At 41.0% G+C, this 26,749-nt stretch overlaps 1 protein-coding gene across 1 annotated transcript in view; it reads right to left on the minus strand.

Annotated features, from left to right (window-relative positions):
* Positions 1–10,742: 10,742 nt before the first annotated feature.
* LOC134824023 (cytoplasmic dynein 1 heavy chain 1-like) overlaps positions 10,743–26,749 on the minus strand; it is a 59,956-nt gene continuing 43,949 nt past the window's right edge. The window contains 29 exon segments of the mRNA XM_063835671.1: positions 10,743–10,869; positions 11,226–11,336; positions 11,734–11,813; positions 12,091–12,225; positions 12,487–12,600; positions 12,894–12,993; positions 13,177–13,310; positions 13,545–13,709; positions 13,851–13,967; positions 14,144–14,300; positions 14,683–14,843; positions 15,179–15,315; positions 15,904–16,044; positions 16,266–16,365; positions 16,847–16,960; positions 17,264–17,380; positions 17,554–17,628; positions 17,919–18,027; positions 18,234–18,341; positions 18,838–18,976; positions 23,113–23,263; positions 23,411–23,511; positions 23,734–23,921; positions 24,113–24,288; positions 24,543–24,656; positions 24,824–24,932; positions 25,048–25,127; positions 25,553–25,690; positions 25,692–25,719. Of these exon segments, the coding sequence (XP_063691741.1) occupies positions 10,836–10,869; positions 11,226–11,336; positions 11,734–11,813; positions 12,091–12,225; positions 12,487–12,600; positions 12,894–12,993; positions 13,177–13,310; positions 13,545–13,709; positions 13,851–13,967; positions 14,144–14,300; positions 14,683–14,843; positions 15,179–15,315; positions 15,904–16,044; positions 16,266–16,365; positions 16,847–16,960; positions 17,264–17,380; positions 17,554–17,628; positions 17,919–18,027; positions 18,234–18,341; positions 18,838–18,976; positions 23,113–23,263; positions 23,411–23,511; positions 23,734–23,921; positions 24,113–24,288; positions 24,543–24,656; positions 24,824–24,932; positions 25,048–25,127; positions 25,553–25,690; positions 25,692–25,719 (3,433 nt within the window). The 3' untranslated portion in view covers positions 10,743–10,835.

Raw genomic sequence — 26,749 nt, forward strand, 5'->3', positions numbered from 1 at the left:
TGCCTCATTAGAAATAACCCAGTAGGCCATTTAGACATAGGCATGACTAGGGTATGATAAACCACAAATATCATTTTTTCTAGGGTATCTTGCCCCAAAATAACGTTTTAAATCAAAAGGGTTTTTCTAGAGTAATTAAATGATATTTTGACCTCAAATATTAATTTTACCTGATTTTTTGTGTCAAAAAGTGCATTTATTGACCATTTTTCACGGCCATTTTTTTTAGACATATTACAAAAATAAGTTGTAAATTAACTTTGGTAAGCATCTATAAGTTACATCTATCTGTAAGTATAGGCCATTTAGAGTAATCCTAGAAAAATATACAGTGTAATATGTGGCATGAATTTTTTATGAGCTCTCAAAGGTTCATGATTAGACAGAAACTGGGTGACCCACGAGCAGAACAAGTTGATATGAAAAAGATGACTGACACCTCGCAAGATACGGGTGGAATCTCGCAAGAGTCCGGCGACACCTCCCAAAAGATGGGTGGCACCTCGCAAGAGTCCGGTGACACCGTACAAGAAAAAGGTGAGACCTTACAAGAGGTGAGTGACACCTCACAAGAGATGGATGATAGCTCAAAAGAGATCTTTTCTAGTTCTACGGTAGGTCGGCACAGCTGATTAGCCAAAAATTGCTGATATTTTCTGAAAATAAGCCTTTAAATTACTCAAATAAGTGTTCCCAGACCTAACAATGACTATAAAACACTTTCTAATCAATCTTGATGTCCTTATCCATTTAAAAATCATTATTTTTTGCGATTTAAGGTCTAAAAGTGACACATTTTGCCCTGGCGGAACCCTAATTTCGATAAAATTACCAACACTTTCAGGCAGTTGTTGAAAATAGGTCCAAAAGAGTTCTTCTTAGGCATAACCATACCCAAAGATAACTTTAAAACACACTCTGAAACTCTAAAACGATGCCTTTCTTCCAAAAAAGGCAAAACCCAGAAAAAATATTTTTTATTTTTCACACATTTTTATTGAAGTCAAGGTTTTTTATAAAATCGTAACTTCTGTCGGCACCATTTGGCACCCTATTCCTTTTGGAATCCATTAGAGATTTGTCTCCTCTTTCAGATAAGCTATAGGAATATTGTGGCATATGATGGCATCCAAACTATTTTTTCTCGAATTTCCAACAATTTTGCCCAAAAATTCGATAAAAATTTGCACTTGGTCAAAAATCAACCTTACAAGATGGCACAATAATTTTTTTTGCAGTGTATTAGGATTGCTGCATAGAATTAAGTCTAATATAGCCTATAGAGAACTGAGATAACACAATTAAACAGTTTAGAGCTCACTTTTACCTATTTTGGGCAATTTATTAGAGTTTTGACCAGGTTTCTAAAACGCGCGATTTTGACGCGCTGGCAAAAAAAGAGCTTTTTGTGAAATTAATTATGGTTTTTTGCATTGCATCGGCATCTATTTTTTCTAACAGGTTAACCTGGACTAAAAGGAATCTAAGATGGTGACCTAAAATCCTATGACTAGGTCCCGGACCACTGTGTAAACGTTATTATTACATGGGTTATTCAATAAACTTTAAGTCAACTACCAGGCACGAGCAGAATAAGTTGAGATGAAAAAGATGGCTGACACCTCGCAAGATACGGGTGAAATCTCGCAAGAATCCGGCGATACCTCGCAAAAGATGGGTGGCACCTCGCGAGAGTCCGGTGACACCGTACAAGAAAAAGGTGACACCTTACAAGAGGTGAGTGACACCTCACAAGAGGTGGTTGATAGCTCAAAAGAGATCTCTTCTAGTTCTACGGTAGGTCGGCTTTGAGGACAACGATCTCTATGCTTTCAATTTATGAGTCATTTTGCTGACTTTTTTATTCTACAATGTATTTTTCTTTTACTTTCGAAATAGGCGGGAGGGAGGGAGGGAGGGAGGGAGGGAGGGAGGGAGGGAGGGAGGGAGGGAGGGAGGGAGGAAGGGAGGGAGGGAGGGAGGGAGGGAGGGAGGGAGGGAGGGAGGGAGGGAGGGAGGGAGGGAGGAGGGAGGGAGGGAGGGAGGGAGGGAGGGAGGGAGGGAGGGAGGGAGGGAGGGAGGGAGGGAGGGAGGGAGGGAGGGAGGGAGGGAGGGAGTGATGGAGGGAGTGATGGAGGGAGGGAGGGAGGGAGGGAGGGAGGAGAGAGGAGGGAGGGAGGGAGGGAGGGAGGGAGGGGCTTTTTCAAAATTGAACTTTTTTAGTATACTATAAACGTTATTATTAAATGGGTTATTCAATAAACTTTAAGTCAACTACCAGGCACGAGCAGAACAAGTTGAGATGAAAAAGATGACTGACACCTCTCAAGATACGGGTGAAATCTCGCAAGAGTCCGGCGACACCTCGCAAAAGATGGGTGGTACCTCGCAAGAGTCCGGTGACACCGTACAAGAAAAAGGTGACACCTTACAAGAGGTGAGTGACACCTCACAAGAAGTAATTGATAGCTCAAAAGAGATCTCTTCTAGTTCTACGGTAGGTCGGCTTTGAGGACAACGATCTCTATGCTTTCAATTCATGAGTCATTTTGCTGACTTTTTTATTCTACAATGTATTTTTCTTTTACTTTCGAAATAGGCGGGAGGGAGGGAGGGAGGGAGGGAGGGAGGGAGGGAGGGAGGGAGGGAGGGAGGAAGGGAGGGAGGGAGGGAGGGAGGGAGGGAGGGAGGGAGGGAGGGAGGGAGGAAGGGAGGGAGGGAGGGAGGGAGGGAGGGAGGGAGGGAGGGAGGGAGGGAGGGAGGGAGGGAGGGAGGGAGGGAGGGAGGGAGGGAGGGAGGGAGTGATGGAGGGAGTGATGGAGGGAGGGAGGGAGTGAGGGAGGGAGGAGAGAGGAGGGAGGGAGGGAGGGAGGGAGGGAGGGGCTTTTTCAAAATTGAACTTTTTGAGTATACTATTAACGTTATTATTATGGGTTATTCAATAAACTTTAAGTCAACTACCAGGCACGAGCAGAACAAGTTGAGATGAAAAAGATGACTGACACCTCGCAAGATACGGGTGAAATCTCGCAAGAATCCGGCGATACCTCGCAAAAGATGGGTGGCACCTCGCAAGAGTCCGGTGACACCGTACAAGAAAAAGGTGACACCTTACAAGAGGTGAGTGACACCTCACAAGAGGTGGTTGATAGCTCAAAAGAGATCTCTTCTAGTTCTACGGTAGGTCGGCTTTGAGGACAACGATCTCTATGCTTTCAATTCATGAGTCATTTTGCTGACTTTTTTTATTCTACAATGTATTTTTCTTTTACTTTCAAAATAGGCGGGAGGGAGGGAGTGAGGGAGGGAGGGAGGGAGGGAGGGAGGGAGGGAGGGAGGGAGGGAGGGAGGGAGGGAGGGAGGGAGGGAGGGAGGGAGGGAGGGAGGGAGGGAGGGAGGGAGGGAGGGAGGGAGGGAGGGAGGGAGGGAGGGAGGGAGTGTAAATATGTACATAATAACCCTTTAAATGTTTCTTGGGTAGTTGAAAATAATTATTAGGTTTTAAAGAGTACTTTTTTTTCACCTGTAAAAATACCATTTTTTAACAGGGCCCCCAGAATATAGGTCCAAACATCTGTTCCTAAGTTTTTCTAAAATTGTCACAGACAGTTATATGCAGTCAGAATATGTTGCTGAGACTGTATCATTGATGATACCAATGGCTCCAGATACTAAATTGAAATGGTTTAGAGTATACTTAATAGCAAAAAACCAAAAACTACGGCCCCCAGAATATAGGTATGCAAAAATCGTCCTCAAATACTCCATCTTCATTCATTTTTGATGATGCCATCTCTTCAGCATATGTTCTTTAACTGTTTCTCGTCACTACCCCACAATCCACATTCCTCAATGCTCAGGGTGACAGAGAAAATGCAGAATCTTGGTCGCTATTTTTTTTAAAAACCTATATTCTGGGGGCCATATACATTATACCTGTTAGGTTGGTTCATAAAAACCGAAGTTGATCCAATCGCTCTGGGTCCAAGCTTATATGTTGATGCCTTGGCTAAAATACTGCCTTGAAAAATTTCGTGGCTCAACTCCATCGGAATCTGGACCAACGGGCCACGCCTTTATTTTACGAGGCCCTTATACAGGTAAAATTCTTAAAATTGCCGTTTTTGACCTTTAAACGTCTAGATAGGGCCCCGAAAGCAATTTAGTCTAATATAAACGTGATAGAAAGGTTAACTTTGGTCAAGGTCTCATGTCTCTACGACCTTGCCATCAACATGTCTCCGCGCCTCCATTAGACCTATATTCTGGGGGCCCGAAAAATTGTGGTGGCCATAACTTTTTTCCAAATTGTCAGTTTGCAGATGTCTCGATGAAAAGACAGCTTAAAATAATACTTATACTCATACCAGTAGTCTTAATGGCATGTTCTGGACAGATTTTTGTCATGACCATTTTTCGCCATATTTACCCCTCTAGAAAATGACAACATCGTTTAAATCTTTCGCTGTCATGACCAAATATACCAAAATACCTCATGTAGGTCCAAAATTCTTATCCAGAAACATTAGTTACATGCTTTACTCCAACCTAGCAGTAACAGATCCCATTAGTATCGCTTATCTTGGTTAGAACTGTATCCACTAACATGACCTATATTTTGGGGGCCACCTATATTCTGGGGGTCATATACCTGTATACTATAAACGTTATTATTATTTATTATGGGTTATTCAATAAACTTTAAGTCAACTACCAGGCACGAGCAGAACAAGTTGAGATGAAAAAGATGGCTGACACCTCGCAAGATACGGGTGAAATCTCGCAAGAGCCCGGCGACACCTCGCAAAAGATGGGTGGCACCTCGCAAGAGTCCGGTGACACCGTACAAGAAAAAGGTGAGACCTTACAAGAGGTGAGTGACACCTCACAAGAGATGGATGATAGCTCAAAAGATATCTCTTCTAGTTCTACGGTAGGTCGGCACAGCTGATCGGCTTTGAGGACAACGATCTCTATGCTTCTATGCTTTCAATTCATGAGTCATTTTGACTTTTTTACTATAACACAAAAAAGTCAATTAATATTTTAACTGGTAAGGCCTTTTAGTTTCAAGTGAGTGGTCGTTTAAACAATTGCACATAATCGCAGGATCACAGCATCGGTGCATATTGGGAAGCAGCAAAACACGACCCCAGCAAAATCCCCCTCGTGAAAGAGAATCCGTCTCATAAATGTGAACTTATACCTCGTTCTTTAAAGATCTCACTGGTATGTCTCTGCGTGTTCAACTACTTTGACACGGTGACTGACCTGATTACTACTGCTGGAATGTTCAGAGATGGTAAAAATGTTTTGGGACAACTTTCTATAGCCTCCTTTTCTTTAGGGCTTGTATCTAAGAGTTTACTGACAAAATTTGTATATTTTCCAGGTACAGGTATTTCTCTGAGAGTCTTTCTGAGAGATTTTCTTTCGCTTTTCACATTTACTAGTACGCAAGTTTTCATTTTTAAGAATTTTATCATCACTCATCCAGAGAATACATATGATCGCCGCAGATGTACAATTTATGATGCGAAAACATGCACTAAGACAAGCTGGTGTGACAATATTAGCCACAAATTGAGGTGTCTGAACAGCGCGGTCATTGCAGAAAAGATGTTTGAGAACCAACCACAACTGATCCTACAACTCATTAACATAGCTCCAGAATATCTGGCACCAAAACCCCAAGAGCACGATTTCTTCTTCTACTTGGAGCTTGGGAAGCTTATATCACTGTTCACAACAATAATTTCACTCACAAGATCTTGTGTTAGTTGGAACTTCAATACAAACGAGTTAGATCCGAGAAAATTCAATTTCCACTCGATCGGGAAAGGTTTCAGCTCAATTCACCCCCAAAAGTGGCTGCTGTTTCTCATCCATTTTACAGCTTTAGCTGGCAAAATACTGGTGGTTGTTTTGTTAATGATACTGGTAAACCATGACTTCTCAAAACAAATCGAGTTGGGATCATGCTCTCTCTCCACAGCAATACACATAATCACAACAAAAGACTCCGACTCTAGCTGTTTTTTTTGGTACTAAAGTTCTGTGGCTACTGTCTCTATACGTTTTCTCCTACTACATCTGCTTAGTTGTATTAGCAATATCGTTTACAACTATGGTTTTCTGCAGGGTGAAGGTATCTAGGAACAAACTTGATGCTTTCTTTGGTGGTGCCTACAACAGCACTGTACACTTTCCATTTGATATTGTCCTTCTTCAAAAACATTTCATGTTATACTGGACCAACCATCTACCTAACGCTAAGATGCTAACATTTGCTCTAAAGGTTGTTCCCTCACTCCTAGGAGCAACAGGAACAGCTATTCTCACGGCCATGATCAACACAAGAGGAGATGAGAGTTTCACTAACGTTGCTACAGGGATCATTCCATCTTATCTAACCTACACAGCTATAGCAGTAGACATAGTCCACCTAATAAGTCTCCTTGTAATGGTATATTGGGCTGATCCACAACATGTCCAATCTCTATCAGATGAGAAAATAGTAGACATCCTCATTCAGACGAAGAAAATCGACGATACTATCGACGTATCGTGTTCAAGGAAAGCAAGCGATATCATCAGGGAGGCGATTACAGAAATTGACAGTTTTGGCGTCTACAAAAAGGATATACAAGAAGATCTGTTAAAAGAGGCTAAGAAACCCTCAAGAGAATCTTACGGTCGTCCAACAAAATCGAAATGGGTGGAATTCATGAGAGAAGTGAAACAAGCATGGTATAATGTAATGTTCGAGTATGGGAATGTGGCGGAAGAAGACCCCGAAGAAGACTCCGAAGAAGCTGTATATCTTTCGGTGTGAAGTGTGGTCACTAATATAATGATCAATAGAAGACAATTCGTATCAAAGGCTGAAAGCTTATTTAAGTTATTTCATTCAATTTCATCCCATTCCATTCATTTTATCATTCTTACTCAAACCATCTATTTTGTTATATTCTCTCTTCGGATATTTAGTACAGAAAACTGGTCTCCTAACATCAACAAACTATGTATTTACGGATTGTTACTATTTCCATCTTAACCATTTGCGACAAAACCAACTTTATTATTGACAATTCAAGCAACTCATTGTTGTAACTATTGTTTTACGTAAACAATTTTCGACGATTGAACTGTTATACATATTATATCATAAGTGAATGTTTTTAAAGCATCATCATCTTTAAAACGACTTTTTGAAACTGAATTTTCTGACGCATGCAGAGTTCAGGCAACAAAACTTTGGGTAAAAGTTCTTTAAACACGGACAATTTTGGCATGAAATTTGATTTCATTTGAGAGACGGAAAATTTAGACACAACTACTTCTGAAATAAGCCTTTTTCTAAACCATTAATTATTTTAAATGAATTTAAGATTAGTTTGATTTTAATCTTTTATTCAACAAATCGATTGTTTACTAGATCGAGTTTACTATCGAGTTTACTATCATGAGATTGCTAATTTGATCTGCGATATTGTTTTATTACGTTTTTAGCAAGTATTTCAATGATATAATGTTATTGACCTTTTTAAAGAAATTACATTGTGTTTAAAGAGTGTTATGTCGATATTTAGAATCCTCTAGCTCAGCTGAGCTTCCCAAAAAACCGTAATCAACTTTTAGGAAACGTAACCTCATAAATCTAACGTGACGTCATGAATCCAACGCGACGTCACAAAAATAACGTGACGTCACAAAAATAACGTGACGTCATGAATCTAACGTGACGTCACCAAAATGACGTGACGTCATGAATCCAACGCGACGTCACCAAAATAACGTGACGTCACCAAAAGAAAGTGGACGTCACCAAAATAACGTGACTTCATAGAACTCACCAGATCGTCTTAGCACAGTCCTCAAGTCCTCATCAAATTCCTCCATGGAGTACTTGTTGTGCACCTTTATCTGGTAAACGTGAAGTCCGTTCATCCACGCTACGAACCGTGAGAGTGTTGTCTTGCCTGGATATAGAGGGTCACGTGAGCGTATATAGAGGGTACGTGAGCGAGAATAGAGGGTCACGTAGAGCTCGTAAGGATATAAGAGGGTCACGTGAGCGAGATATAGAGGTCCGTGAGCGAGGTATAGAGGTCACGTAGACGAGATATAGAGGGTCACGTGAGCGAGATATAGTGAGGGGGCACGTGAGTGGAGTTATGATAGGAGGAGTCAGTGAGCGAGAGTATAGGCGGGTGTCACGTGGAGGCCGTGGGATTAGCTACGTGGGGTCACTGTGAAGTGAGATATAGAGGTCAGTGAGCGAGATATAGCGGGTCACGTGAGCGAGAAAAGGGGTCACGTGAGCGAGAATATAAGAGGGTAACGTGAGCGTGATATTGAGGGTTTACGTGAGCGAGATATAGAGGGTACTGTGAGCGAGAAATAGAGGGACACGTGAGCGTAGATATAGGGGTCAGTGAGGCGAGAATATATTGTGGGTTATCCGTGAGCGAGATATGAGGGGCTGTGAGCGAGAATAGAGGGTCACGAGAGCGAGATCTAGAGGGACACGTGAGCGAGGATATAGAGGGTCACGTAAGCGAGAAATAGAGGGTCCGTGAGCGAGATTATAGAGGGGTCACGTGGCGAAATATAGTAGGGGGGGAGGGGGGGGGGGGGGGGGGGGGGGGGGGGGGTGGTCACGTGATGCGAGATAAGAGGGTCACGTGATGGTGATATAGAGGGTCACGTGAGCGAGAAATAGAGGGTCACGTGAGCGATGATTAGAGGGTCACGTGAGCGAGATATAGAGGGTCACGTGAGCGAGATATAGAGGGTCACGTGAGCGAGATATAGAGGGTCACGTGAGCGAGATATAGAGGGTCACGTGAGCGAGATAATAGAGGGTCACGTGAGCGAGATATAGAGGGGTCACGGAGCGAGATATAGAGGTGTCACGTGAGCGGTTTAGCGGGTCACGTGAGCGAGAAATAGAGGGTCACGTGAGCGAGATATAGAGGGTCACGTGAGCGAGATATAGAGGGTCACGTGGCAGATATAGAGGGTCACGTGAGCGAGAAACTAGAGGGTCACGTAGAGCGGCTATAGAGGGTCACGTGAGCGGAGATATAGAGGGTCACGTGGCAGATATAGAGGGTCACGTAGGAGATTAGAGGGTCACGTGAGCGAGATATAGAGGGTCACGTAAGCGAGATATAGAGGGTCACGTGAGCGAGATATACAGGGTCACGTAAGCGAGATATAGAGGGTCACGTGAGCGAGATATAGAGGGTCACGTAAGCGAGATATAGAGGGTCACGTGAGCGAGAGGAATATTTAGGGTGTCCTAAAAAGGCAATCATGTGTACGTCAAAAGTATGCCAAAATTACTGACAAAGGTTATGACAAAGTATGACAATGTCTGCAAAAGTACTGACAAAAGTACTGACAAAAACTATGACCAAAACACTGACAAAAGACTGACAAATTACTTACAAAACACTGACAAAACACTGACAAAGTACTGACAAAACACTGACAAAACACTGACAAATTACTTACAAAACACTGACAAAACACTGACAAAACCTGGACAAAACACTGACAAATTACTGACAACGTACTGACAAAACACTGACAAATTAGTGACAAAGTACTTACCAGCTCCGCTGACCCCTATAAGAAGAAGATGACCTTGGGGCTGTCTAAATATTCGATCTATCCTCAACACGTGTTCAAGGACCTCGTCAAACAGTACCAGGGACACATCCAGCTCTTCTTCGTAGAAATACTGTGTTAGTGAGTGTTAGTGAGTTAGGAGTGTTAGTGGTGTTAAGTGAGTGTTTTAGTGAGTGTTAGGGAGTAAGTGAGTTGTTAGTGAGTTAGTGAGTGTTAGTGAGTGTTAGTAAGTGTTAGTGAGTTAGTGAGTGTTGGAGAGTGTTAGTGAGTAAGTGAGTGTTAGTGAGTGTTAGTGAGTAAGTGAGTGTTAGTGAGTGTTAGTGAGTAAGTGAGTGTTAGTGAGTGTTAGTGAGTGTTAGTAAGTGTTAGTGAGTTAGTGAGTGTTGGAGAGTGTTAGAGTGTTAGTGAGTGTTAGTGAGTAGTTCAAGGAGTGGTGGTATCCTACGGCCATCGGGTGCATTGTGAAATGTTCAAGGCCTGAGTTTTTTAGGTGCTTTGGCCATTTTTAATCATGGAGAACGTTCAGCTGTCTACCTTGAACAATTAACATACATTGAGTATAGCTTTAACAAACCTTGAGTCTAGCTTTAACATACTCTCTAAGCTCCTCTTGGTCAACAGGACTGTAGTCCTTACAGAGCCAGTTGGAGTATAGAATGGGGCGTTTTAACGCTTCTGCGTGGTCAGTAGAAGGGAAGTGCTTCTTGGCTACCCCATCTATATTGTCGTTAGTCCACTTTCTCTCATCATCGTGGATTAATCTGGGGGATTAATTGATTAATTAATATGTTAAACTGGTGGACTTTAGATTAGTCTTAGACGTGATTGTGGATTTATAACCCTAAAGTGTAAATGCCAATTTCCTTTTAAAAGTTGCCGTTAATGAGAACTACAAATTAGCTAAAGTTTTAAACGGAAAATATCCTTTCTTATATCCAATAAATCCACAAACAAACATGAAATAAATCAGTCAAGATCTTCAAATCCGAATCAAAATACTCTAAGGTCCAACCTATCTTGGAAGAGCCGGAGAGCTTCATGAGCCCATATCCTGACCAGACCCTCAACGGGTAGCGACTCGACCGCGCGCAGCGCCTCAGCGATACCTCTAACCCATCTGGTCATTTCACGGGGTGAGTAAACGTAGTGAGGCTGGATGTCTTGGGTGAAGTTCTCTTGCGTCATCATGAAGGATTCTACCATGGCGTCTGTGAGAGGCTCCCAGTAGCCCTTGGTACGTTTGAGTTAGTACAGTTAAATGATGCATTTAAGGAAGTACATTTAAAGAAGTACATTCAAGTGATCATTTAAGTTAGAACATTTAAGTTAGTACTGCATTTAAGGAAGTACATTTAAAAAAGTACATTTAAGGAAAATGGTCTAATAAAGTTAAAGGTTTTGTTTATCGATACAATTTCATATGACATTTATCCTCCCTGTAAGGAAAAATTGAAGTGCCGAACGTTCGTAATCGGTCAATTCATGAACATCAAATATAAAGTTAAATTTTGTATTAAAATGAAATAATAAAACCAATCATACAATTACAACATGTTGCATGCTCACATAACATTAACAACAGCTACCTGTAGAGAAGGGACCATCCTGAGCATGGCCTGTTGAAAGTACCGTAGATCTGTTTAAGGGAGGCTGCTCCAGGGTAGTCAACATACACAATCGGTACGTGGCGTAGGAATCTGAGGGTCGTTAATTGGGTGAATTAGTTAATTAGCTAACTTTTCAATATCGTTTATTTTTTTTTTTTTTTCCTTTTTCTTTTTTTTTTTTTTTTTTTTTTTTTTTTATTTTTAAACTCAAACAACGTTGTCTAAACCCATAACTTGCTTGAAGCTTGGAATGAAACTTTAGATCATTCATTAGTAAAGTTTTAAGCAAAAAAGCAGAGATCTTGAGCATTTCTCAACCGCAAAATCACGTTACGTCACCATGTGACGTCAGGTCAATCACCGCACGTGAAAAGTCATGTCAACAACCAGTGACGTCATGTCCAACACCACGTGACGTCATGTCAACACCACGTGACGTCATGTCAACACCATGTGACGTAACCTACAACTTTCATTATCTACAAACCGTTGGCTGAGAGGTTTACGTCCTGGATCAGTAGGAGGGTTACAGGCTCCAACAAACTGAATCCTCTCTAGGGTCACCCACTGAAATTTAGATTAGTTATTCAAAATTAGTAATTAAATTGATAATTAAATAAGTTTTTATTTTTTCAGGCACAGCTTCAAAACCTTATCCAAACTTTCAGTGAAATATCTCTTTATTATTACAACGCCACGTGAATCTTTGGGGTCATCACAACACCACGTGACGTCACCACAACACCACGTGACGTCACCACAACACCACGTGACGTTACCACAACACCACGTGACGTCACCACAACACCACGTGACGTCACCACAACACCACGTGACACGTCACCTGCTGATCGGTAGTCCGGTAGAAACCGTTGTGTTCCACCATCTGTCTGATAAAGGAGATAACATGTTGTGTTCCGTAGCTGTCTTCATCGGGTAGGTTTATCTCGTCACAGAACAGTATCAACCACTTGTTCAGCTGTGGACAATTAATTAATTAATTAATTAATTGTAGTTAATTAACAAGTGGGTTAGTTAGCACTGGTAACTAATATGGATAATTTCGTGAATAGATATAAGATAATCGACGGATGTTCTTCCTATTCATTATTCAAGTTTAAGTTAAAATGTGTGCTAAATGAAAGCCACGTCATCAGATACATTGTTGATGACTAATTGATCAATTAATTGGCTAATTGATTAATTAATTGGCTAATCACTAAACTACTTTCTAACTTACTGAGATAGGAGACATGATGACACCATTAGGGGTTTTCCTATACTCGCAGTATTGGTCAAACGTCTTTAGGAGCAGTTCCGGGGTCGTGGCACACGAGAAATTCAGACCTGCAACCTGTAAAAGCAAAAATTATTAATACAAAGAATTTACAATAATATACCAATACATAATACACACTCCAAATTCCATGATAGAAAATTTGTAGGATAGAAAATGTAAAACATCCGTGATCTGAAGGCACCAGTGAGTTCCATAATAAGAGCTATACAATATCCTCACTGTATAACTATATCTACAGAAACTGATTACATCACAAAAAAAACGATATCTACTAAGAGAAATAACAAACAATTTAATAAAACTCTCAAACAATTAATAAACAAATTTCCAGACGGAACACTGTAAACCTCCATATCAGGAAGGACTCTCAGAGCACTGAAGAGTGTCATTGTTTTTCCAGAGCCAGGAGGATCACACAGCACTAGTGGTTTGTGTTCTGCTAGCCAACTGAAAATGAAGAAGTTTAATTAATAAAATACCCATAATAAGAGCTGTAGGGTTGAGCTTTTAGTAGATAATTTGTAGCCAAAAACGGATTTCAAGACCCATTTTAAATATTATCTACTAACATGATTGCATCAGAATAAGCTAACGAAACGAGTTTCAACAAAAAACAAAAAACAAACAAACCTGTATAGAATGTTCTCGTGTCTGACAGTATCAAGGGTGGGTACCACTACATCAGGTGCTCCCACTCTGTGTGTTTCCACTTCTATCGGTGGTACTTTGTTGGTCCACGGAGTCCAGTCTCCTTCTATTGTAGGCTGAAAGTTGATCAAATAAATTAAAAAATTCAAATTTTATACAGCCTTAAACCTCAAACTGGATCTAAACATCAAGACTCGATCTATTTAACCGAAAGATGTGGAATCTAAATCCTTAAACCCAAATCCCTTTGACAGTTATTCAAGTTACACGGTGACCATTGATTCTACCCCTAAAATATCCTAAAATATCCTAAAATACCTTTAAAATACCCTAAAATATCCTAACAATACCTCGTAATCAATAAGCGGTGTGGTACCACTCGGCATCTGAATGGTACTGCACGACCTCAAGAACTCTCCCAATTCATTCCTCACGCTCAACTTAGCGTCCCCAGTGAACGCCCAGAGAAGGGAATATACTACAAACTTCTGGCTGTAGGACTCTATTGCTTCTGGCTGAGAGGGTAAGGTGTTTATATTGGGTGAATTGTAATGGAAGTAAATTAAAATAGAAAGTCAGGTGTTTAATTTGTTGGACAATGGACCCGGTGCTATCCGAATATATTATTAAAAAAGTCGAAATAAAGTTGGACTTACCGACAGAGGGAAGTCAGAATGAGTGTTGTTGTAGTTGATAATCCTCCGCACGCATTCGTTAAGCATGGAGAAGAGGGATCCCAAAGCTCTCATTCTTGTCAACTCCATTATGTGTCCCTGTGTGAGTTAGAGTACGATTAGAGGGAGATAGTAGATAAGCGGATTTAAACTAAACTCATCGGTAGAAGGTGCCAAATGGAAGAAAACTGATTTACCACTACTTTTAACGCATTTATTTTTAAATGAGAAGATATAAATTAGCTCGGACGGCTGGAATGCCTGAAATATCTCACATCTTTCTTGAGTGCCCACTCCAAAGCCTTAACCACAACACCATCTGGAGTGAACTGACCAGACACCGCCTCAGCTACCAGTCTCTGTACTTCCATCTCCGGCGTTTCTTCCACTGTTGTGGTCTTGTTACTTGAGATACAGTGGATACCGTAGAATCTGAGGTTAGAGGAGTTGGAACACAAGGAATTGTTTTGACAGGGGGTTTAATTAGGAGCTAACATAATTACAGAAATTTTTGATCCAATGTTAATGATGATGAACGCGAACGATTCCTTTTTTATTTTTTGGCAAGGAAATTTTGGAGAATAATACTGGTTATAAATCAAGAGGCTTGCATATAATGAACATATTGACATGGGTGCAGAGTTGAGTCTGTACGGAACCTAGTAGTTTCAGTTCCTTGTTTAACTTGCCGTATGGGTGCAGAGTTGAGTCTGTACGGAACCTAGTAGTTTCAGTTCCTTGTTTAACTTGCCGTATGCTATGTTATGTCAATCTAAATAAAATGGAAATTTAAAAAATTCCAATCTCCATTCACCTGGCAGTATCATCAATAGGAACATTCTTGAGCCTCCGGACGTAGTTAGCAAAGAGCATCTCCAAACTGAGGACGTCCTCACTAAACCAGACCATGCCACACCGGGACACAGTAGCTAGTGTGGCGTACTTTAGGTCCTGTACCTCGAACATTATACGTACCTGCGGCGGTGCGGGTTATAGTGGCGTACTTTAGTGGTTTGGTGGCGTACTTTAGATTTTAGGTCCTTTTTTTGGTTCTTCATAAAAAAGAACGGGCCTTTATCTCACATTTCAGGAGAGGTTAATTATTCTGATTGGCCAGTTTTGTTATCTGATCAGTCAGACTCAACCACATGACACTACCTAAACCCTCTGATTAGTCAGACTTAATCACATGACACTACCGAAACCCTCTGATTAGTCAGACTTAATCACATGACACTACCGAAACCCTCTGATTAGTCAGACTTAATCACATGACACTACCGAAACCCTCGGATAGACTGATAACTAACATTGGGAGGTATGGAGAGTCTCTCTCCGTTGGGTAGTGTCAGAAGCTTGTTGTCGTCCAGCACGGAGTTCAGGTTCTCAACCCACTCCGGGTCCACGTCTCCATCAAATATTATCCAGTGTCTCTGGTTCAGTTCACCTGTGGGAGTGAGGGGATGTGTGTGTGAGGGGAAATTTGATATTTAATTATTCAAATTTATAGTCACTGTTTAATTTTATGTGGTTTCTTAATCTGGTCATGAAGATCTTAATATTGTTACAGCTTCGTAAGATCCATACAATGATGTATTTTTATCACACGACAAGAACAAAACCCTGTGACTGGTCACTTAATGTCATGTGACAAGAACAAAACCCTGTGACTGGTCACTTAATGTCACGTGACACACTCAAAACCCTCTGACTGGTCACTTAATGTCACGTGACACACTCAAAACCCTCTGACTGGTCACTTAATATCACGTGACAGACTCAACACCCTCTGACTGGTCACTTAATGTCACGTGACAGACTCAAAACCCTCTGACTGGTCACTTAATGTCACGTGACAGACCCAAATCCTCTGACTGGTCACTTAATGTCACGTGACAGACTCAAAACCCTCTGACTGGTCACTTAATGTCACGTGACAGACTCAACACCCTGTGACTGGTCACTTAATGTCACGTGACAGACTCAAAACCCTCTGACTGGTCACTTAATGTCACGTGACAGACTCAAAACCCACCTCTGACGTTATCAATGATCTTCCTGAGTATGTGAGTGAAGAGACCATCAGTCCACTCCCTGGTATTGGGGTCCATGGTCCCGTACAACACCTCCTTGGAGATAGCCTTAGGATCTATCACGTGACTTACACCTTCCTTACCTGGGGGTGGTTACCGTGGTTACCAGTGAAACAAATACATGTACTTAACATCACAGCAAATAACCAATCTTGAAATCTATCAAAAGTTGTAACTTCCTAACATATTTTCACCATAATAACTAAAGTAAGCTTTTACACGTGATGTATAAAGCTGAAGAATTAATAATTGTATTACAAAGAATGGGAAAGAGAATGGAGAATATTATCTCAGGAACACCCACCCTCATATCTGTTGAGAGCCTTGAGGAGGACTCTCCAAGCGGTACTCTTACCAGAACCACTGGGTCCCACCATCATCAGACCGTGACACAGAGTCGTTATCTGGAGGGGTCCATTAGTGGTTACTTGGGGATTAGTGGTTACTTGGGAATTAGTGGTTACTTGGGGATTAGTGGTTACTAGGGGATTAGTGGTTACTAGGGGATTAGTGGTTACTAGGGGATTAGTGGTTACTAGGGGATTAGTGGTTACTTGGGGATTAGTGGTTACTTGGGAATTAGTAGTTACATTGGGATAAGTGGTTACTTAGGAATTAATGGTTACTTGGGGATTAGTGGTTACTTGGGGATTAGTGGTTACTGTGGTTACTTGGGGATTAGTGGTAAATTGGGAATCAGTGGTTACTGTGGTTACTATGGGGAACAGTGGTTACTAAGGGAGAAGTCAGAAGTGGTTAATTTGGTTACTATGGAAGTAAGTGGTTAATAGAGGATTAATGGTAACCCGAAACTGTAGTTACTATAGGAGTAAGTGGTTACTAGGCGATTAGTGTTTAATATTCCACTCAACTATCCCACTGTACCTGGTAAAGCTGGAGAACTTTCTCGACCCAAGCTGTGCCTATCTCGTCGTTCTCTCCGTAAACTATTTGATATTCCAGACACACTTTCTTGATCTCCTCCCGGAGCCTCGTCATCTGAGATTGTGATTCGTCTGTTTTGGTCACGTGAGAGTGATGTAACCCTCCGATTGGTCAGGTTATTCACCTTCAAGACCAAAGTAGTTGTTACGCACAGTATTCAGGTTTAGGGTGAGGTTCTTGTAAATTCTACCCATCAGAATGTTAATATTCTGCAACTTTCTAAATTTCCCACACGTGTTATAGAATCAGGTTACTGTTATCGATAATAGAACAGAGCAGATAAGTTCCCAGGTCACGTGCTATGTCCCCCTCCTACGAATCAAACATATTTCCTGTTTTTTAAAGTATTTGACTCACATCCGCTCCTCTATACTGAATACCAGGGAATACATCAGACAACAGACTCTGAAGAAGAGGGATGTCCTCAGCTACCAACTTGGGTACTAGGGTCTCGCACACCGACTGTATCAGGATCTGTAGGAGGGATTGGGTTAGAATGTTGAACATTAGGAAGATACAATTTGTGCTAGGAATCCAACTTAAAGACACGTGTCCAAATCAAAGCTAAAGACGTGTGTTTAAAGACCACGTGTCCAAACCAAGGACACATGACCAAACACCACGTGATATGACGTCACAGTACTCACATCTTGTTCAGGAAGGTTAGCTCCGATATCACACTCAGCTACTTTCTCACCTCTAGCCGCGTTATCTTCTTTTATCTGATGAAATTATGTAAAATAATGTAATTTTCTTAATTTCAGAAAGATAAAATCTCCCCACCAGTTGTTGGAGCATCTCATTATGCACATCACTGTTTCATATAGGAGTAACTTTGACAAATTGTTGTGTAAAGACGTCAAGCACCGGTGATCGACCTAACCAGTAGAGGAAATGTAATCTAGGTTGCCGCTAACACGTTCTTATCTCCTTACTGCACCGCTCATAAAAAGTATTTTAACTGTTATTAATCAAAATTAAATAATAAACTTTAAAAATAAATCAAACAAACCCGTTTAATCCTGTCTCTCTTAACGTTTCCAGCTGACACCAGCACGGCTTTAAGAGCTCGTAAACCAAAGTCGTAGTGAGACTGCGAGGATAGCTGTTCTTGACACAACCTAAAACGGGTACAAGTTTTTACATTTGTCAGTTTGAAGGGCTGAAAAAGTTATGCTGATGTGCGTATATAGGAATAAATCAAGTAATCAAGTAGCCGCAAATTTTAAATAAAGCAACTGGTGGAAGTGGGTCAGTTGATTGTTCGGGGAGTCTGCTATCTGAGTAGGATGTTTCGGAAATTAGCTGCGAATCATGATACACTTACTTAAAGAGAGGTACAATCTTATTTGAGAGCATCTCAGCAGATCTGAATCCTTGTGAGTAAAGCATGACCTGAGCAATCAGCTGTCTGTTCGGCTGTGTCATCGCCAAACTGAGGGGGTTATTTGTTAGTTTACCCGCTTTCTTAGAGTGTATCGAGTACAATGACACAAGGTCAAAGGTCTTATCTGGGATTGTGTAATAGCCGATAGGCCGTGAGGTGTGTTAAAAAACTTGATCCCTCTCATGGCGGACATGATACGATAACGGTGACTTTTACCGCGCGCGGCAGTCAATTTGTGACGCGCGCGCTAATTGAAACCAGAGCGCGAGCAACCCTTGAAAAGATTACTGAGAAAGTTCATTTCGCGCGTGCTCTCCGGTTCATCTAACATGTGACCGTCCCATGGGCAGGTGGCAATACTCATCCGATAAGGAAGAGCTAATAAAATTTGTACCCTCCCTTGAACATCACAAATTTATCCTGTTGCCATGTAGCAACCTACAGCAAAATAAATTAAAAGCACAGAAATTTACGAAGCCGTATAGCAAACGGCAGCTCGTAACGAAATGGGCTCCCTACTCTGCAAGCATGAAATATATCAAACCTTCTGAATAGTTTCTTCAAGTTATCAGGCAGGTTAGATCGACCAGCGTAACCAGGATTCATGGTGATGAAGATAGCCATGTCAGTGCTAACCTTCACTTGCTTCCCAACCAGTTCGATCTGGATTGGTGCATCTGCGTCTGAAAAGTAGCTATTTTAAAAATCTCTTATCATACCAAATATACTGGAATTGTTTCTACATCAAATTACGGATCATTTATCATGTATCGAGTAAAACTTAGGATAGGCCAGAGGCGTGAAGATCGCATAACCGTCAAAAATATAATAGCTTCAAGAAAGATAAGAATAAAACGCTTTGTGAAATTATCTGAAATATATATTTTATATGTTAGGTACAGGTAGGGTCACAAAAATATGATATAAAACAAGAAATTGTGTAAGCTGTGGTCACAAAAAACAGCGCAACCAAAATTAAATGTACAAAGAAAATGTAAACTGAAACAAACTTAAAATTGAAACGACCATCAAGGCCTTTTTATCAATAAATATTTGGTAGTTTCCAAGTAGCCCGAACAGGTTTTCCCGAACAGGTGTTACCGAACAGGGTTAGGGTTAGGATTAGGGTTAGGGTTAGGGTTAGGGTTAGGGTTAGGGTTAGGGTTAGGGTTAGGGTTAGGGCTAGGGTTAGGGTTAGGGTTAGGGTATCCAATGGTGAAAAATTGTGTAAAATTGTGAATGATTTTTATGGTGAATCGGGTTTCCAAATTGTAAATTTCGCCATTTTCCACCATTTTTTCGAGAGTATATTTGCCTTTTAGTTTTAGTTTTGACCTGGTGTTATCACTCTAAAGCAATATATGGTTATTAACTCAGATTTTGAGGATATTAAACATGTGTTAAATCATTATATTTTTAATGTAAGTCTAGGTTTTACAATTCGGAAACTCGATTCACCAAAACTATTAATCATCATTTTTCATCAAAACTAGTGAACATGGTGAGAAAGGTACATTGATAATGGTAACGTTTGGTGAACTTGGCGAGTAAGGTACATCAAAAATGGTAATATTTACTATTTAGTGAACATGACGAGTAAGGTACATCAAAAATGGTAACTTTTAGTGAACATTGCGAGTAAGGTACATCAAAAATGGTAACTTTTGGTGATCATGGCGAGTAAAGGAGTAAGGTGCATCAAAAATGGTAATTTTTGGTGAACATGGCGAGTAAGGTACATCAAAAGTAGTAACTTTTGGTGATCATGGCGAGTATGATGATGAAAATCTAAATATTATAGGCTCGACAATGAGCATTTCAGTAACAACATGGCGAGTAAGGTACATCGAAACTGAGCTCTCGTCGTATAGTACCAGAATACACATTAATATTTCAATTTGATATTTCGAAAGTAAAACATTCAAATGGTGAAAAATGGTGAAAAATGGTGAAAAATGGTGCAGTATGGTGCAATATGGTGAAAAATGGTGAATGATTTTTATGGTGAATCGAGTTTCCAAATTGTAAAATTTCACCATTTTAATAACCCTAACCCTAACCTTAACCCTTACCCTAACCCTAACACACCTGTTCGGGAACAGCTGTCGGGCTACTTGGATACTGCCAAATATTTTTCGCATAAATTCTGGTTAAACTACAATTTACTTCTCATAAAACTCTGAAATTAAGTTACCTATTTTAGAAATTAAACCTATTTTAGAAATTAAACCTATTTTAGAAAAAAACACACTATTCCACAATCTATCTGAAATATATATTTCTATGTTAGATGTTATATTTGTTGTCAATATATATTTTTCGCATAAACTCTGGTTAAACCACAATTCACTTCTCATAAAAATCTGAAATTAAACCTATTTTATATCATCACACTGAAAAAACACACACTATTCCAGAATCTATCAGAAATATATATATTTCTATGTTAGATGTCATATTTGTTATCGATAAATATTTTTCGCATAAAATCTGGTTAAACCACAATTCACTTCTCATAAAATCTGAAATTAAACCTATTTTAAATCATCACACTGAAAAAACACACACTATTCCAGAATCTATCAGAAATATATATATTTCTATGTTAGATGTCATATTTGTTATCGATAAATATTTTTCGCATAAAATCTGGTTAAACCACAATTCACTTCTCATAAAATCTGAAATTAAACCTATTTAAAATCATCACACTGAAAAAACACACACTATTCCAAAATCTATCAGAAATATATATATTTCTATGTTAGATGTCATATTTGTTATCGATAAATATTTTTCGCATAAAATCTGGTTAAACCACAATTCACTTCTCATAAAATCTGAAATTAAACCTATTTAAAATCATCACACTGAAAAAAACACACACTTCCAGCACCTTAAAAAACCATCATTTTCACCGCTGAGTCTCAAGAGAAGGAGGATGATAAACCGGCACGTGCTCAGCAGGTGCCAACATTCCACGACCCCGGATCAAATCCGCCGCCCTCTCCGCCATCATCAACACCGGCCCGTTCAAATTCCCGCTCACCACACTCGGCATGATACTAGCGTCCACAACCTTCAGATTAGACACTCCGTGTACGTCCAACGTGACAGGGTCTACAACAGACATAGGATCTGTTCCCATTCTACAGGTACAGGAGGGATGATAAGCGCTGTCACCGTACTTCCGCACAAACTCGTCCAGTTCAGCATCTGTTTCATATCCCGGACCTGGCCGGAGTTCCGGACCACGGAACTCATCAAAAGCGGGCTGATTGAATATTTCCCTGGTTAACCTAATACATTGACGCATCTCCCAGCGATCCTGTTCAGTGTCCAGATAGTTAGGTTCAATAACAGGGTGATGTGTTGGATCAGAGCTCTGAAGTTCCAAATAGCCCCGGGACTCCGCCCTCATCTGCCCAACATGAACCTGGAACGCTTCATGGGTAATCTTCCCTCTCCCGTGGTCCAGAACCTGGCTGGGTAGAAAATGGAACTGAATGTCAGGGTGGGTGATGCCCGCGTGGGACCTGATAAACCCACCCGCCTCCAAATGCGCTGTCCCGCACAACCCGCTGCGATCGTAAAACCACTGTAGACCAATCTTCACCATATTATGCGGCTGCTGCCATTTGTACAGGGTAATAGGTTTTGTACACTCCTGCTGTACGTACACTTCCAGGTGGTCCTGCAGGTTCTGTCCTACCCCCGGTAAATCCACTGCAACGTCAATACCATGAGATTTAAGATGGGCCCCAGGGCCAACACCTGATAACATGAGGAGTTGAGGTGAGTTTATCGCGCCCCCGGACAAAATAACACTTTTATCTGCGCGCGCCAACTTCAACTCCCCGTCTTGTCTGTACTCCACTCCCACCGCTTTACCACCTTCAACCAGCACTTTCGTCACTAAACATCCCGCCTCAGCTCTTAGGTTAGACCGTGCTCCAACCTGCTCGTGTAAATGCCCCACCGCGGCAGAACTACGCATTCCTTTCCATGTAGTACTATCCATTGGGCCTACACCTTCCTGTTGGAACCCATTCAGATCATCAGTGTAAGGGTACCCAGCCTGCTGGCCCGCCTCAATGAAGGCATGATACAGTGGGTTATCCAGCTCGTGCCTTGTTACCCCTACTGGTCCGGATCCCCCTCTGTAGTCATCCTCTCCTAAAGAATGCTGTGTGGACTTCTTGAAGTAAGGGAGGCAGTTAGCATAGTCCCAGTCTGTAGCCCCTTCCTCGGCCCATCTGTCATAGTCCAGTGCGTGCCCCCGGATGTAGACCATGGCGTTCAGCGCCGAGCTCCCGCCCCAAACTCTACCTCGTGGCCAATACATCACACGATCGTTCATGTGTTTCTGCGGGGTCGTGTTGTAAAACCAGTTATACTTGTCATCACATAAATTATACATCAGCGCGCTCGGCATGTGGATCTTCCACATGAGTAACTTGGAGCCGAACCACGTGTCTTTAGGACCAGCCTCAAGAGACATAACACTGCTGAGGGTGTCTTCAGAGAGACGGTTAGCGAGGACGCACCCAGCGGAACCAGCTCCGACCACAACGTAGTCATGGTGGGATTCAGTGGTGTAGGTTTTTCTAGCGGTGAAGAGGGACCGAGATGGGGTTAGAGGTGAGAGAGTGGTTGGGGTGGGTGCTCGAGAGGGTGATGTTACAGGGAGATGAGTTGTTATACGGGTTATAACAGCTCTTGTTTGACATACCCTACTCAACATTCCTAGTAAAATAGTACCTGGTTAGAAAGTTAACAACGACCTGATTTGCGAGGAATGTGAGGAATTTCAACTCACTGGCAGTAGAACCATGTTCCTTGAGAGCTTCCTGGATGGTTTGAATTTGCTGTGAACAAGCTGATAACATTCTCTCTTCCAGACGATTGAACTCGTCAAAGCAACCCCAGGCTCCTACTTGACACAGTCCCACAAAGATACGACCCATTGCCTGAGGTTTTAGTAAATAATTATTTTGTTCGCTTAGAATCGCATCCTTTCATAATAATGTAAGAAAAGATTCGATACTTTTTCGAATCATGGATTAATAATAAGATATACGAAGTCTTTTTTCATCAATTAATCCACATTCAGTCACCTGGAAGTCGAATGTCTCGTCACAGTTGAAGACCAGAACGAATCTTCCGAGCTGGTTACCAAGAGCTTTCACAGACTCTGTCTTTCCAGTACCGGCAGGACCTGAACAAGTGAGGGTTTCGTGAGGGTTTCGTGAGGGTTCCGTGAGAGGGGTTTAGAGGGGCTGGGGCGGAAACTCGATTTAAACTGACTTAAATTAAGCAGAACCGAGATCTAACTATCTCTGGTATCCTTTTCACTCTTTATAAAAGAAGGTCGACTCGAAAGGTTCTTTTATTCTTTTAAAAATTTGTTAACTGGGTTAAAACATAAAACACGACTAACCGAACGGAGAACCCCCAAGTCGCTCCTCCAAAGCCTGCGTCATAGTCAGATAACACCTATCAGTTAGTGGGGTTTGTACCAGTTTGTCAGTTACACCCAGGTACTCAAACCCGTAGTTGAACTGGGCGTTTGCCATGCGGATGGAGAGTTGTTTTAGCACTTCTGGTTCCATGGGGTTGTAGTAGAACCTGGATATTTGGTGGAGGTAGTGTCAAATATATCCCACTGAGTTTCACTGAATTTCTTTCTTTATCACCTAATTTCACTAAATTTTACTGCTCCTCACTTAATTTCATCCTATTTTGAACACTCTTTATCACCCTATTTCACTAAATTTGACTCTTTATCACTAGATTTCACCAACTGCACCTATCCTTACCTCATCTGACACAGCCAATCAAAGGACTTATTACTTCTGATCTTATCAGCAATAAGCTGCCTCGTGACGTCACGCTGGTGAACCAGCTCTGTAATAAGTTGCTCCATCTTCTTACGTTTCACTGGCACTTGGTCCAACAGTACTCCGTCAGCGAGGATGTTCAGGGTCTCTTCAACCTGGAACAAGGGTTTTTATTAATATGATAATATTGAAGTTATGTAAACATTTTCTTCTATAAGTCTATATTATATTTTAGGCGGTGTGAAAATGTTTCCGTTAGACAAATAACAAGCATGGAGTTGATATCTAATTGTGATTAGCCGCCATGGATTTGACGCTGATGTTTCCGCGAAAACAAAGCAATAAAGTAGGAACTAATTGAAAGTCCTAACAGAAAAAAAAAGATAAAAAGAAACAAAAAAAACTTTACCTGTAACAGAACGTCCTGCATGACATTGAGATCCGCTCCACCATCAATCTTAGCGAGCGCGCTATCACAGTTCTCAGACCACGTGATCTGTGAGGCCAGCAGGACGAGTTGGGCCTGGTAGAGTTGGTGTTATAATATGTGCATAGTGTTTAATGTTTTCACGTGGCATGTTTTTACGTATGTTACTATCGGCAAATTATTTTATTCGCCCGATAAAATCGCAAATTAAAATCAATTACATATCAATTTTATTATAATATAATTGATTGATCTAAACGCACCTGATATTGCCCGATCCACTCCATGTATTTCTCCTTATCGAACACTCCATCAACTCTGAATCCTTTTACTCCGGACACAGCGTTCGACAGCAATGTGGCTAGTGTTAATCTGAAGTATTAGATGGTGAAATATAGTGAAATATACAAAAATTATAGTGAAATATATTGAATTATAAAATGTAGTGAAATATAGTGAAATATAGTGAATTATAATATGAAATCACCTCATCTCTTTCTCGAGCAGACCGAGCCAGTCGTTGATCTGTGGATGCTCAGCTATCACTATTGGATTCAGGAACTCCAACTGAAAAATAGGGTATGTTAATCAGTGCTAATTAGTGTGTTAAGTCTTCAGAATTTAATTTGATTAACTATAGGCAATTTCTATCTAGTCTTCATGCTTACAAGAATGAACATTTCTACTCAATCGAATTGAAAATGTAAACTAAACAATTGATCCACTTTTATTAGAAAATCAAATAATAATTTTTATTTTCTATTTGATAACCAAATATTTAACTTAAAACCAACAGCTACATTAATTAATTAACAAAATAAAAATCGATTGCAATAACTTTCACTTTTATTTGATAATAAAATAAAAGTTTGTTTTTTTTATTTGATAACCGAATCTTTAAAACTTTATCCGATAACTACATTAATTAAATAACAAAATAAAAACTAATTAAACACAATAACTTAAAATAAAAATTGATAACAATAACTCACATCCTCTCCCTCACGTGACGCTACTCCAGTTATTGTACTCTCATCCTCTGAGAGAGTTATAGTTGCAATACCAGCAAACATCTTACGGAAATGTTTCTGTATCTTCTGGACGCTCTTGCTGTTTCCGATGATGTCCAAGTAGATCCTCGTCTCCGACGAAGTAGAACCTGGAAAATTATGTTATTTTAACTAATTAATTTTAACTAAGTTAATAATCATTATTTTAGTTAAATTAATTTAAGTTAAGTTGATTATAAAGTTTTTTTACCGTAATTTTTAGAGGATGAATATTACTAGGGTTACAGATTGTTTATGAAGACTCAGTTTTTTCTGTTCGCGCGAAATAACGGAGTTAATCAATAATTCTTGATGGCTTTTGAAGGGTATATTACACAGTAACGCACAACCCTGACCAAGCATCTTGAAATCACCTTATCCAACAACAAAACATTAAGTGTCACACTGTGTGTGTCACTTAAAACTGTGACTGACTGTCACGTGGTACGTACTGTGACTGTCACGTGGTACTGTGACTGTCACGTGGTACTGTGACTGTCACGTGGTACTGTGACTGTCACGTGGTACTGTGACTGTCACGTGGTGCTGTGACTGTCACGTGGTACTGTGACTGTCACGTGGTACTGTGACTGTCACGTGGTACTGTGACTGTCACGTGGTACTGTGACTGTAACGTGGTACTGTGACTGTCACGTGGTACTGTGACTGTCACGTGGTACTGTCACAGTGTCACGTGGTACTGTGACTGTCACGTGGTACTGTGACTGTCACGTGGTACTGTGACTGTCACGTGGTACTGTGACTGTCACGTGGTGCTGTGACTGTCACGTGGTACTGTGACTGTCACGTGGTACTGTGACTGTCACGTGGTACTGTGACTGTCACGTGGTACTGTGACTGTCACGTGGTACTGTGACTGTCACGTGGTACTGTGACTGTAACGTGGTACTGTGACTGTCACGTGGTACTGTGACTGTCACGTGGTACTGTGACTGTCACGTGGTACTGTGACTGTCACGTGGTACTGTGACTGTCACGTGGTACTGTGACTGTCACGTGGTACGTACTGTGACTGTCACGTGGTACGTACTGTGACTGTCACGTGGTACTGTGACTGTCACGTGGTACTGTGACTGTCACGTGGTACTGTGACTGTCACGTGGTACTGTGACTGTCACG

The sequence above is a fragment of the Bolinopsis microptera genome, chromosome 12, assembly GCF_026151205.1.
Source record: "Bolinopsis microptera isolate Bmic1 chromosome 12, MBARI_Bmic_1.0, whole genome shotgun sequence".
In the NCBI taxonomy this organism is placed as follows: Eukaryota; Metazoa; Ctenophora; class Tentaculata; order Lobata; family Bolinopsidae; genus Bolinopsis; species Bolinopsis microptera.